The sequence below is a fragment of the Motacilla alba genome, chromosome 5 (genome assembly GCF_015832195.1).
Source record: "Motacilla alba alba isolate MOTALB_02 chromosome 5, Motacilla_alba_V1.0_pri, whole genome shotgun sequence".
Taxonomy (NCBI): domain Eukaryota; kingdom Metazoa; phylum Chordata; class Aves; order Passeriformes; family Motacillidae; genus Motacilla; species Motacilla alba.
The window spans coordinates 38,968,173-38,981,851 of record NC_052020.1 but is presented as its reverse complement, the minus strand read 5'-3'; the positions used below and the strand labels follow the sequence as shown (position 1 = coordinate 38,981,851).

Below are 13,679 nucleotides of genomic sequence, written 5' to 3'. Positions count from 1 at the left end.
TTGGGGTCTCTGAGGCAGGGGTGCAGGAGGGTTGGTAAAACAGTGATGTCCTATAACCACAACCTGCTGTCCTTCTCTGCATCCCAGAGCTTTCTAAAAAATAACCACAAGTGCTACTGAAGAGTTCCATGACATAGCAGAACAACTCCCTCTTCTCCATTCATGACTGGGACATCTGTTTGTAACCATGTTTGTAACCCACCAGATGGCTTCAGGTGCCTGTCCCTGTGAGCACAGGTAATGACTGGCATCCTCAGCACAGGCACCTCAGCACAGGTCTTTCAACCCCCTGGCCTCAGCAACCCTGTACCATCGCCCTCCTCCCCACTGCTCCCCAAATGCCCATACCCTGTCTCAGCTGCCCCACCAGTACTACCAGCCTTCATCCTACGCCAGTGACACTGAGTGACAGACACGGACAGTCACCAGAAAGCCCATTCCCTGCCCCCTTCCCCAAATCTGTGCACAAACACCCCTCTCTTGTTTCACACACTCTGTGGCCTTTGGGTTGCCAGAAGTGCCATGACCAGGTGTCGCAGATGCCCTCCTTGCTGTGAGGACAAGAACTTGGGGACCCCCACTCCCTGGACTGATTGAACATCCCCTCCATCATCCCCCCCCCCCCCCCCCCCCCCCCGCCTTGGAGATGCTCCTTGCTCAGCCAGGAGCTCAGAGCAGCACTGTCCAAGGTGTATTGGGATTTGGTTTCTTTCTGCAGCAGCAGAAAATACATTGTCTACCAGCTTGAGCTCCTTTTGTAACCTCCACAGCATCAAGGTGAGCACTTCCTGCGGGCCTTTCTCTTCAGAAGCAGCTACGGACAGGGTGGATGAAGCCTATGCCAAGGGTGGGGGTGGCCTTTGAATCCTACCTCCTTCTGGGATGCAGCCAGGAAGAAAGCTGCTGAGGAAAGAAGCACCAGCCCCTCAGCACAGATCTGAGCAATCAATACATCTGAGCTGTCACCTGCTCTGCTGCCACTGCTCACCCCTCGGCAAGTGCTGTGGTGTGCCAGAACAGTCTCACTGGCTACAAACAGGAGCTGGGAAGTACTGATGGGGGATGCTGGGATGGGACCATGCTGGATCTCACTCCTCTTCCCACAGGGATGAGGTGAGAGAATGGCAAAGGGGGAAAAACTGGTATGGTTTGTGGGGGACTCAGAACCCCTGTGGGACACTGTCCCCAGTCAATGGGATCCACTAGGACACTGGTCCTCCCACACACCCCCAGCCAACCTGCCCCTCCTTGGGGTCAGCCCCAAGGTGGGTGATGTGGAAACTACCAGAGCAGGACACGGGGTGTCCTTCCTGCTGCGCTCCCAGCACCCTCACTCCCTGGGAGGACAAAGCCCCTTGCAGAGGCAAAGCCACCATCTGCTCTTCTCACCAGCACCCATCAGGGGAGTGGGATTGCAACCATGCTGGTGGAGCAGAAATGCCTTTATTTCCCCCCCATCTCTCATCTGGAGGATGGTGAGAAAAGAGACATGGGGAAATAAAAGCAGAGTGAGTCCTTAGGCTCACTTAATAGCATAGTGAGTGTTTTCCCTTCACAGTAATCCAGTAAGGAAATAGCTAATTATCTGAGACAGGGCAAATTTTTATTTCTGTCAAAAATAGACCCTTTAAATTTAATGTAGCAGTGCATCTCTTCACCTAGTTTATCTTTTCCTCTTTGCTCCCCAAAAACAGCCTGCAGTGGAGAGAGCATAGGCAGGCACAGCCTGTGGCAATGCCATCTCTCCTGGGGCTGGTGGGAAAGGATTTTTGCAAAGAGAAGCCAATTAAGAGCTATCGCTCAGGCAGGCATCAGCTGCTGGGAAATCAGGAGCTTCATTACCTCCGCTCTCACCACACACGCAGGCACAGCTCACTCTTGCACAGACTCCGTGGCCACGCATGCCAGAACACACTGCTGGGGTCAAGCTGTCCCCATGGGGCAAGAGGACAAGCGCTGTCAAGAGGGGACAGAGTGCTAGGTGGGGACACCTTGCTGAGCACAAGGCATGTACTGTCTCCATGGTCACTGGTGAGGGACAGGGCTTGCTGTGATGCCTCTGGAGGGGCTTGGTTAGTGAGGGGGACACAGGAGGGTGTTGGCACCACCCTCCACTGCTCATCTATCCCTAACAGATGTCAGAAACACCCAGCTTAGGAGCTCCTAGGCCAGACAGAGCCTGTGTCTCCCCACCCAAAATCAGCAGGATCTCCCCTGAGCAGAGAAGCTGGTGCTGCCCCTCCAGCTATGACAGAGAGTGGGATGGGGATGAGGATAGGATGGGGCAGTGGTGGAAGAGCCTCTCTTCTCCCCCCACCCTGCCCATTTCAGCTCAGGAGCTTTCCTGGCTGCGGGGCTGTGCTCAACTTGCTGCCGTCCTCTGAAGGCTTCCCAGCAGAAATGCCCCTGCTCTGCAATTGCTCCATCTACTTTTGGAGAAACTGCCAAACCAGTTTTTAATCCTTTCAGTATTTGCTGACTTCATTTTTAAATAAATCTTGTTGCTTAATCAAAATGTCAGGCAGGATCAATCCCAGTTTCTCACAGAGGTCAGAGCGCAGACAGAGTGCTGCCTTCTCCTGGCACTGGGAGCTGAGGGACAGCCCAATGGGCAAGGGGCCCTTCCAGCCACCCAAGCAGGCTCCCTGCCCAGACTCACCCAGTTGTGGAAGTGCCTTGAAGATATAACTTTATTCTCAAGCACCTGAGTTTGGCAGGAGTGTGTGTCCATCCTGGCACAGCTCTCCTACCTTTCCCAGCACTACAGTTACTGAAGTGATGGAAGAGGGATGGGGAGATCAGTAAAGGAATATGCCAGGGGAGGAGAAATGAAATGCAAATATAAGTGCAGTATCTGCTGAAATGCCACCCTCAAAATAGTATATCAAAATCTAGGCATAGGCACCAAACTCTTGACAGTATTAGGCTGGAAAAAGGAAAGTTTGCTTCCTAAAGTGCTTTCATACCTGAGTACTTTCTCCAAAATTGCAGTTTTCTAGATGTTGACTGTGCTAAAATAGCCTTACACATAAGTACTTATTTTCTAGAAGAGGAAAGGCTGGGAACACTGCATCTGGAACTTGGCCAAACTGCTGGGATGGAACCACATCAAGAGTTGTCAGGTGGGGGCCAGTCCAAGAAAGCTAAGACAGGTATTAATGGACTGTTGATATTTTAGAAGATCAGTTGGGGCGAGGGCAAGATCCTTGAGCATCTATATGAGGATTGAGCTTCCGTATTTTCACTAGCAAGCTGGCATAGGAAGGAGTATCATTTGCTACATACCTTAGTGTCATTTGCTAATGAGACAAATTAGGAGGGTTTTGAAATACAGAAGAAGAGTAGAGAAACTGGGCTGCCTTTAAGGCAGGAGTAGTGGAGATGGGATGAAATGCAGGAAAATGCAATGAGGTGTTGCCAGCAGGAATTGCTGCAGCAGGCAGGGAGGTCCTCAGCTGGCAGCAACCAGGGAAAGGCCTGAGCCATTGCTCTAACATGAAAAAGGCAGATCTGATGTTTGGGTAATTGGTTCAGTAAAAAAATATTCATGAAGCATAATGGCAGGGCAGTGATGGGCCACAGCTGGACTCCAGAAGACATTTTCAGCCACAGCACATGAGATGAATTTTAATGGAAAGGAGGCAGAGCAGGTGGTAGAAGAACAGGGAACAGGACCTGGCAGTGGCTGGCATAACCTGCTGGGACAGAGGCAAATGGTTCCCCACAAATACCCCTGGGGCACAGGAGGAAAAATATTCTGTTTGAACAACTGAACTGGCTTGGCAGCACTAGTTGCCTGTAGTCTGGACCTATGGAGAGAATTATGCATGGGACTGATAAAAATGATCCCTTTTTTTCCTCTCATCTTTTTTCCCTCCCCACACAGATATTCTTGATAATGAATTGCTGCTACGCTTGTCAGCATGTGAGCAGTTTTGAATGGTGGCTCTGGCTTCTCTGTCTTCTTGCTGCTGCTACTTCTCTACTCTGATGGTGCCAGGAAAGCACAGGAGCTATCCTGTGAAAGGCAACCCTTTTGCCACCTTGATGTGCTTTTAAGACCAACACTATTGCCCTTCACACCCACAAACAAGCTGCCTGTGCAAAACCTGGAGGCAAAGCCATGCTTGAGCTAATGTGTATCAGCTAAACGTCCCAAAGCTTTGCTTGGGCATAATCAACTCTTCCCACAGCACGTGGGCAGGCTCTGCTGCACTGCACTGCACTGCCCACCTTCCACACTCCTCCCACAGACACAAATGAGATGCCTTAGTGGCAGAGCAGAGGAGAGCCCTAAATTACAGGTGAGCTAAAGGCTGGTCCCTATGTGCTTTGCAGCCCCCCAGCTTCTGCTTTTCGCTCTCCCTTTAATTTTTATCTCTTCTGGGGTCAGTATTTATAAGCACCTGTCTGTGAAGGAGTTTAGGTGACACCTGAGCTAAATCTCACTGCTCAGGTGCAAAGGAAGAGATTCACCATCGGGTGCCTGGCAGTGTGATGTGGAGCAGCAGAGCCTGCCTCAAACTCACCTCCCAGCACCAACAGCTCAGTCTGACAGCAGCATGACATTTACCAATCAAGTGCTACAATTTCCCCCCATTTAAACTGTGCTCAGCCACAAATGACATCCATAACGAACAAGCACTCACCATTTAGGTGGTGCCAGCTGGCAGTGATCCAACAAGGCCCGCTGCCATCAAGGCACAGGGAGGGAAATGAGTATTATTTTCCCCACCATGCCCCACCCAGGCATCCAGCTAAGGGCAAGGAAAATATTACACCTAGATCTCTTCATCAGGGCTTCTAAAAATTGTCTTGCAAAGGGTTGTGGAGCCAAGTACCCAGAAGTTCATCCTGCAACTGGCCAGGTGAGATGCATGCAGCACTCCAACTTCAGGGAGAGTTGGATGATGTGAAGCAGAAGCCGCTCCTTCACCCTGCAGAGCACTGGGCCACATGACAAAGGTTCCCCCAGGCTCTCCTGATGCCCACCTGCCCCCAGCAGCACCTGACCACCACCCCTTGTGCTGTGCCATGCTGATGAATGCCCCAGCCCTGCTGTCAGGCACAGGCTGCCCCAGCCCCATGGCCATCCAAATAGGGCCCATGTTGGCACCACCTTCTATCAGAAAACCCACCCTTCCTGCTGCTTCCCTTGGCTCAGGCATGGTGGGGAACACTCGGGGGTGGGGGGGGGAGTCTTCCATCCATTTTCACAGCTGCTGCCACAACCACCACTGCTGCTGAAAGCAGCTATCTCCAGCCTCCAGCAGTTTGGAGACATAGGTAATCTTTCTGCAGTAATTACCAGCGCACTCCCTTAGAGGAGTTCATGGATGAGTCCTCCCGGGCAGCTAATTACTTCAATTACTTCCTGACACAGAGCCCAGGGCTTTCTGCAGCAGCACACAGCACCACTTGGCAGCTCCCTGCTCCTTATGTGCCTCCCTTCCCAAAACAGCAAGTGCCCCAGAACCCCTCCTCTGGGACCACAGAGGACATGCTGGACTGGATGGGCAGTGGTGAGGTCCTACCATTACCAAGGACAAGGAGCTAAATGGTTTCTTAAGACATGCCCCAGATCCTGGTTCAACACAGCTGCCCCACCACAGTACAACCCCGAGCACTCCTTTCTCCTGCAAGGCTGCTACAGAAGAAAGCTCAGCAGAACTTTCTATCACAGGGCTCCTCTGCCTAGGAAGCTCAAGGGAGTGAAGCCAGACTACATCAGGAACAGCACAGGGCTGCAGCAGCCAGTGACAGGTTCCAGACACATTAAGAAAAAAAGTTATTTGTGAGCACTTTTGGGAGGAGGTGGTGCAGAGCAGGGGGATGATTTGGGATAAACACACTATATGTGTTATGGCATCTCCTCTTAACATGGTCACCAAAGCTCATAATGCCCTGTCAAAGGCCTGAGAGTAAGACAAGAGTAAGTCCTGTCCCCTTGTAAATGCAGAGCTTGGGAAGCTCTCCCCCCACATCTGTAGGCTGCTCTGAGTTCTGACAGCTTCCTGGGAAGCAAGACCTGGTCCTGCAGTTGTCACCACAGCAGTGGTGATAGCCGGTGGTACCAGCCAGTCCTAGACATCCTACAGCTTATCACTGCACAGCCATGCTGACAGACACCACAGGAGAACTCACACACTAAGGGGGTGTTTTTGGAGTCAGGCAGAGAACTCCTCAGCCTTATGCCTCAAGATGCTCACAGGGCAGAGGCACAAGCAGGTGGTTTTGGCCTCCCAGTACACCAGCACTTCAGGGCAGGACCACCAACATCTCAGACATTGCCTGTGCATCCCTGCTGTCACAAAGGGCTGGGCACACTGGGTTATCTCCAGCCTTGCATCTGTTCTGGAAAGCAAGCCTTAGGCTCTTACCAGGGAAAGCACAGCTCCAGTCAGGCCTCCAGAGAGGCAACATCAAGCAGCAGACACTCCCCACCAGGAACCAGAAGAGGACCTTCTCAGGAGCAGGGATTTGGGTGTGCACAGTCTCTCCCTGCCCATTAGACAGTTTTAGAAAGCAGAGAGGGAGGGGAAAAAAAGCCTTGCCTAGAAATCATGCAGTGAGAGTGAGAAACCACACAGGACTAGGAGTGGAAGAGTCTTTATTGCTTTGGTTTCTTACAAGTGAGAAATACACACCCATGTTGCTTGCAGCACAGCACAGGGGATGCAGGGACGCTGGGCACACAAGTTGCAATCTCTCTGCATTCTCCTAGACTTCAGGGAAGAGAGACCCTAGGAAAGTGGGGGAGCTGCCAGCTGAGAGAATAAAGGTTTGTATGAAAGGTTATTGCTACAAGACCTGAAAGGTCAGGGACAGCTTCTCCAGAGCCTGCAAAAGACACTGACTCCTAGCTTAGCATTCCCAGCATACAGATTACAGTGAGGACACAAACAAATCCCCTCATCCAGCAGTCTCTGCTCCATTTAGGAAGATCAGGGCAGCCAGAGGCAGGTATTAAAAGCAAAAGCTTCACTCATCCCAAGTGAAGCTTTTATTCTCCTTAGCTGGGAAAAGCCCAAAGATGCTTCTTACATAAAGCTGAGCACTCCTCAAACCTCTCCTCACCTACAGCTGAGCCAGTACTACTCTGCTCACTGATGAGATGCTAGGCACCTCCACACTCATCCTGCACATCCACATTACTCGTTCAGGCAACTGCCTAGGGCACAGAGACTTTCACAGCCTCCATCTCATGAGGCCCAGCAGCATCCCATGACACTGGCACAGTATTACCTCCCTTGCTCATCCTCTGAGCACAAAGAAAGGAAAATACCTGGCCCCTCTCCCTTGGGATACTCAATGCCTTCTCCTTCCACTCCTCCAGCCTCTGGAAATAGGCACTATGAGGATGCTCCCATACCAGATTGAATCACACAAAAAAGAAAGCCAGAGACTAGGAACAAAACAAAACCAAACCAGAACAAAAATTAGCGAGGCCCCAACCTGGGCACTGCTCCAGAGAGCCACAGGGCACACCAGCAGTGGAGCTGTGGCCAGCTCAGGCATCCACCAATGTTAGACCATCGTGCAGGGCACGCTTCCACATGTAATAGGTGGAACGGGCCGTGAGTGGGAAGCGGGCACTGAACTCCTTGTAGGTTGGGAAGGTCTTCGACTCAAAGCGCTGCTGCAGGAACAGCTTGGCCTGTGCCTTGAATTGGGCAGTGGCGATCACATCCATCACAAACATCTGACTGCTGGCTCTCTCTGACATGGCATAGCCTGAAATGGTGGTGTTGCACGGCATGGCAGGCACTGGCTTATCTATGTGCTTGGTGGCTACTTCCAAATGGCACTGCGGTTTGAGGCCTGGCTCTGCTCTTGGAGGTGCCAGGGAAGCCACACGGTTCAATGGCAGGCTGGAGCCACTCCAGGGCAGGCGATGCTGCCAAATGGTTTGGCCACTGCCCTTCCAAAACCAGTATGCTGTGGAGGAGAGAGATGGATAGCGCAGGCGGTACTTGCAGAACGGCAGCTGCCATTGCTGGACCTGCCTCCTGGCCACATCTCGCAGCTGCTTTCTCCAGCACAGAGAAGGATGGAGCTGCAGCAGACTCCTGGATGCTGGCCGGTCTCCATTCCGTCTCTTTCTAACAGGCACACTGCTTGGCTTCAACTGCAGGAATGGCTTTCCTATAGCTAGAGTTTTCTGGTTATCCAAGGGTGACTGGGGGTGTTTGAAGTTGGGGTTCTCTTTGATTGCTTTTCTTCGCCAGTTATAGTAAGTGGACCTGGAGATGCCTGGGAAGCTGCGTTTGAAGCATCTGTAAGGCACTAGAGTGTTCATGGAAATGCATTTCTCCAGGTAGGATTTGGCTCCTTGCATAAAGATTCCTGCTTGAATGGGATCTGGGGAAGCACTTGAGGATTTTAAGCTCCCCTGCGGATTTACTGGCTCATTCACATCAGCCTTTTTTGGGACAACCCTGTGAAGTTCCTGCAACCTGTGGGCTTCAGACAGAGCAGAGGTATCACCATTGACCATGCTCTGCATCTCATGCTTCCAGGCATAGTATGTGGATCGGGAGATTTCTGGAAACATTTGTCTGAAGTGCTGGAGGGGGATTACATTGCCCTCCTGAAAGCAGGACTGGAGGAAGTGTTTAGCTGCAAACCTGGCAGCCGCTTTCTGCCGGTGTTCCCGAGACTGGCGCTTCCAGCGGTAAAAGGTGCTCTTGGTAATGCTGTAGCGGTCACGCAGGTTGGAGTAGGTCAGCTGGGGGTCACTGTTCAGCAGCTCAAGGGTCTTCATGGGCTGGACAGGAGGCTCCGGTGAAGGTATTGTGGGTTCCAGCTCCTCCAGGCCAACCACGGCCACAAAGTACTGCGCTTTGAAGACCTGCCGGGAGAGCTGCTGCCCTGACCACATGATGTGTAGCGTGGAGGTTCGTGGGCCACACTTCCTGGGCCGGATGAGCCGGTTAAAATAGGGTCGGATCTTCAAGTTGCTCATGGGATAAATAGAGTAGATGTTACACTGCAGTACTGAGGCAAGAGCATAGACATGCCACATGTTGGCAAAGGTGCCAGGAAAACAGGTAGCTTTGATATCAGCATCAAAGATGGCTTCCAGGATAGCCATGGGGAGGCTGGTCATCTCGGGGGTCTCCTCAGTGCAGAGGGAGTAGCGAGCAGCCTGCAACATCACTTTGGAATCAATCATGCCATTCAAGTAGTATTGTTTGTGCAGCAGCATCTCCACCACAGTTCGCACCTGCAGCTCCAGGCTGAGGCTGGGGTTGCCCCAGAGCAGCACACTAGCAGCCTCAAAGAGGCGGTTTCCCTCACCCTTGCAAACAAGAGGCAGCATGTTACTCGGGGCATCCTCGGGGTACAGGCTCCTGGCTACCCGGTCAACCTCCAGCTCCTCTTGGAACTGACTTCCACAATAACCAGGCAGGGAGAAAGATGACAAGGTCCTCTCTGCCTCCAGCGCAGCACTGGTGAGGCCCTCCAGACCAAAGCATTCGGTAGCTTCCTGTAGCTCCTGCAGCACAGACTGCACCAGCTGGTGCCTCTGGATCATCCTGAAGGATGGCAAAATAAAAAAGTCACTGGAGATGAAGACATTGCACACTCCAGACTGGCAGTGACCTGGCCTCCAAGTCCAGCTCCTGACCAAAGGACAGGATGGAGGAAAAAGGTAGAGGAAAGGCCACCATGCACATTCCAAGGACAAAGGAGGAAGCCCCGATCCTCACCAGGCAGACCTGGGAGTGGAACGTGGGCTCAGCTTGCTCACCAGTGACCTCCTGTGGGCAGCACTTACGGCACACAGCCTCCACTTGTCTAAGCGAAACTAAGGAGTGACTGCACCCATGGGGTGGGAAGCCAGGTCACCTCCTACCACTGCATACCTGGTTTTGGCCTGGCATCACCCCTACATCCACCTCTGCCTCCAGGGGTTCCACCATTTCCAATTTACTACTCCCCTACGAGCACCCAGAGAGAAGTTTCCCTCAAAGGGAAAACATTTGTCATCTCTGCAGGAAAGGACCTGTGACAGAACCACCCTGTATGGGGCCAGGGACACGCCTGGCTCAAGCTCAACAGAAGGGGCAAGGAGCTTGCCTTCTCCCTCATAGCAAGGCACTGCAGTTGCACCCACTGCATGCACCAAAAACTGCCACAGAACCTCGGATGGAAGTGACAGAGCTAGCCCAAGCCATGGCTACGCTACTTGAGCCGACACTAGATGTCACTTGCTGCTCAGCTGACACTAAAGAGAAGGCACAAAAGGAGGGCTTCTCTTATATGAGCTACCAGGCAGACGGCAACCCAAAAATACAGACAGAGTGCAAGCACTGAGTGGGTATTTCAGAGTCTTTATGGGGCACTCCTCCCTGCCTGAGCTGGTCCCAGTCCTGTCCTACCTCCCTCTGCATGCCAGTTCCCACTCATGAAATACAAAGGATCAAAGCTTTGTATTTCCACTGGACTCCACATAGGAATCCAAAAGCTTTGTTCAGCTTTTGGATTCCTGTGTGGTTCCGTCCCCACCACTCCAGGGGCTTTCATAATGGCTGCATGGCTCCAGCTTCATCAGTGCAGCCCTCTTCAGCATCCTTTCACAGTCAGCTCAGGCCTCTCCCCAGCCAGCCTACTCTCCCCCTTTTGGGTCAGTTTTCTCCCAGGGACCACAACACCTCACTCAAGAAGCCAAGTCTCCCCCATTTTCTCCTATAAGCTTCATTCTCATATCATGCCTGATATGTACAGCATCACTTTGCAGCCTGCTCGGTTCACAGCCCAGCCAGAGCTCACCTTCTCTCAACACTTCACAGGTATCACTACGCACTCACAGCTCTGTAAGTACATAAGGAACAGCAGAAGCAGGAAAAGCAGCAGCTCTACAGTAAAGCAGATGTCCAGCCAGAACTCCCCCAATTTTCAGCCCTGCTGCAGAAATGGTTATTAGTGCTGTAACATCTATGGCCCCTGGACATGGACAAACCACGTGAGGAGCCACAGATCACACATACAAGTTCTTCATCACAAGGATCCTCCATACTGCTGCTGCCCCTTTCCTTTAATCAGATCACAGGTAGTCACCAATTGCATCCCTTCCCCTGCTCCAAACTTCTCCACAATCTCCTGCATGTCAGAGGCCAGAATGTTCTTACAGCTGCTCCCACAGCTATAGGGCATCAGTTACTAGAGACAAACGCAGGAGAATGCACACAGCTGTGAAGCAGGGAAGATAAACCTGTCCTAAAATCCTGGTCTGAGAAGGTATGGAATTGTCACTTCAGGTCAGATCTGCATTGTTATTTTCCTAGAAGTCTGTAGAAATTTTGACTAAGCCTATGTTGAGTGACATGTGCTTGAGGAGCTGAAACAAAGGCACAACTCAGGACAACTATAGGGCTGACAGAGCCCAAGTCCTGTCTCTCTGTGGTCTGTCAAATGCTTTAGGAGCCAGCCACCTCCCCTTGCAGCAGCCAAGGTCTGCCAAGCACTGTCCCACCAGAAGGGCCAAGAAAGGCAAGACAGACTTTTTTCACCCGGAAGAGGGTGAGGACATAGTTCATATAGACTAGAGAGCATCAGCAACAACCCTGGTATTTTTGTCCTAGTAGGCATTTCCCAGCCCCTTATAAACTGAGGAAGAGCTGGAGGCACAGCTTAATGGCCATTAATCCTTTTCTTCAGCAATAAATCCACAGCCTCAATGTCACTGTCAGCTCCTGCTTCCCAGAGCAATCCTAAGGCAAAACCCACAGCTGAATCAGCAGCAGGGAACTCCTGGGGCAGGTGGAGAGAGGCTTGGGTAAATCAGAAGCAGAAGTCAGACAAGCTGGGGGGCTTGGTTCATGGCCAGATCAAACCCAGCAGGCTCTCAGCACACAGGACCTGATGCAAAGGGAACACTTCTCCCTGAACAGCCCCAGGGAAGCATGCTGAGCACGACAGCAAGTGTTCACTAAACCACCTCAGCACCAAGAAGTAACCAAGGGAGCTTTTTGCTGCTGATAAAGGTTTTACCTAACCTGGCCACTTTTGCATTGTAACAGATAAGAAACAGCTGCAGGTCACGTTCCCTCACCTAAACTGATGGGCTGGTGGCATCCAGTAGTGCAAGTTCCCCCAGCCAGTCCCAAAAATGCTCCCACCAGCAGGAATCCAGGAGACTTCAACCCCAACTGCCAAAGACCCCATGTACCCCAGAGGAGCAGGGGTGTTCATGCACCCCAGCCCACCTGGGTAAAGCGGCTCACTTTCCAGCCCCAGCTGCGGGTTCGCACCACCCCAGTGGTACAGGCTCTCATCTGAGAGGAGGATATTTGAACCAGCAGGACCGTACGGCAGGAGCACAGAAGTGGGAGCCTCCAGCAGCTGTCTAGGCTAGAAATATCACCGGAGGAGCTCCAGGGGCAAGCAGCAAAGGCACCAGGATGCCTTCTCCATCTGCCAACGTCCACATATCCACCGAAGCTCACAAATGGGGCGTCGCTCACCGGGAGAGGGAAAAGCCTCAGACCCACCTTAACCTAGGCCGAAGCGCTGCAGCCAAGTCCGGCTTCGTCCGCGCCTCGGGCGGGGGCACTGGGCGCTCGGGTGCGGGCGGCGCCTGACAGACACCCCCGGCCCCAGGCACCCGCGGCTGCTCACGCCTCTCCCGAAGGCGGCGGAGGTGGCTCCGTGCGGCCGCCCCGCGACGGGGACGGCCCCGCAGCCCGGGTGGGAGCACAGGCGGCCGCTCCCCTCGCCAGGAGACAAAGGGACACACAGCCCCGGGCCGGGGGAGAGGCTGCCGGTGCCCGGGTAGCTGCCGAGCGGAGACCGAGGGCAGAACGAGACTGGACGCCCGCCCGCCCGCCCGGGAATGGTGCCGCCACAGCGGGACAGCCCGCGGCTTTGGAAGGGATGCCGAGGAGCCACGGCCCCGACGGCGCCCAGCACGGCTCCGCACTCACCTGACTCCGCGGGTCAAGTCACGCCCAGCCCGCACCCCGGGCCGCCCCGCACCTTTAAGGGCGGCGGCAGGAAGCGGCGCGGAGCCGCGGCCGCCCCGGTGCCAGCCCCGCAGTGACCCCCGGGAGCGGGCGGCCGCGTGCGGCGCCGGGCCGGGCCGACCCGGGCCGGGCCGCCCCTCCCCTCCCCGGCGGCCCCCGCCCTCCCCTCCCCCGCCAGGAAGCGGGCCATCCCCGCGGCCCCGGCCCAGATGAAAGCGGAGCGGGCCGGGGGTCACTTCCAAAGCTAAAGTGATAATGGCCATTGTGCCGCCGCCGCCGCACTTAAAGGGCCCGCCGCCTCCGGCCGCCCTGCCCCGCTGCGCCCCGGAGCGCCCAGGCACCCTGCGCCCCAAAGCACCGTCCTGCCCCACATCCCGCCCGGGCTTGAGCCGCATGGCGAGTGGCGGAGCCCACTGGGGCCACAGGGTGGGAGCTGGGCGCCTGCCTGCGCCATCGTGTCCCATGGGGAGCAGGCATGTCCCAGGTGTGTGTCACTGCAGCCCAAGGTTGGCACAGCCTGTATGTGTGTCTGCTCCCTTCTCCTGGCTTGCTCCCGACGAGGCCATGGTCCTTCTGTCCTACTAGCTAGGAGATGCCCTTTCCTCTCTCCTTCCCAAGTGGTGCCCTTTCACCAGCAAGGCGAAGCTGATGGGACCCCTGGGCTCCTAAGGCAGACGGTCAAAACCTTCTCGTTTGTCTGTGGGAGGCACC

The 13,679-nt window shown here is 54.0% G+C and overlaps 1 protein-coding gene across 1 annotated transcript; it reads right to left on the bottom strand.

Annotated features, from left to right (window-relative positions):
- Positions 1 to 6,617: 6,617 nt before the first annotated feature.
- On the bottom strand, positions 6,618 to 13,045 carry VRTN (vertebrae development associated). The gene is made up of 2 exons (XM_038138631.1): positions 12,930 to 13,045; positions 6,618 to 9,539 (listed from the first exon to the last, which is right to left on the bottom strand). The coding sequence occupies exon 2, from the start codon at positions 9,536 to 9,538 to the stop codon at positions 7,511 to 7,513; it is 2,028 nt and encodes a 675-aa protein (XP_037994559.1). The 5' UTR covers position 9,539; positions 12,930 to 13,045; the 3' UTR covers positions 6,618 to 7,510.
- Between the last annotated feature and the right edge of the window lie 634 nt (positions 13,046 to 13,679).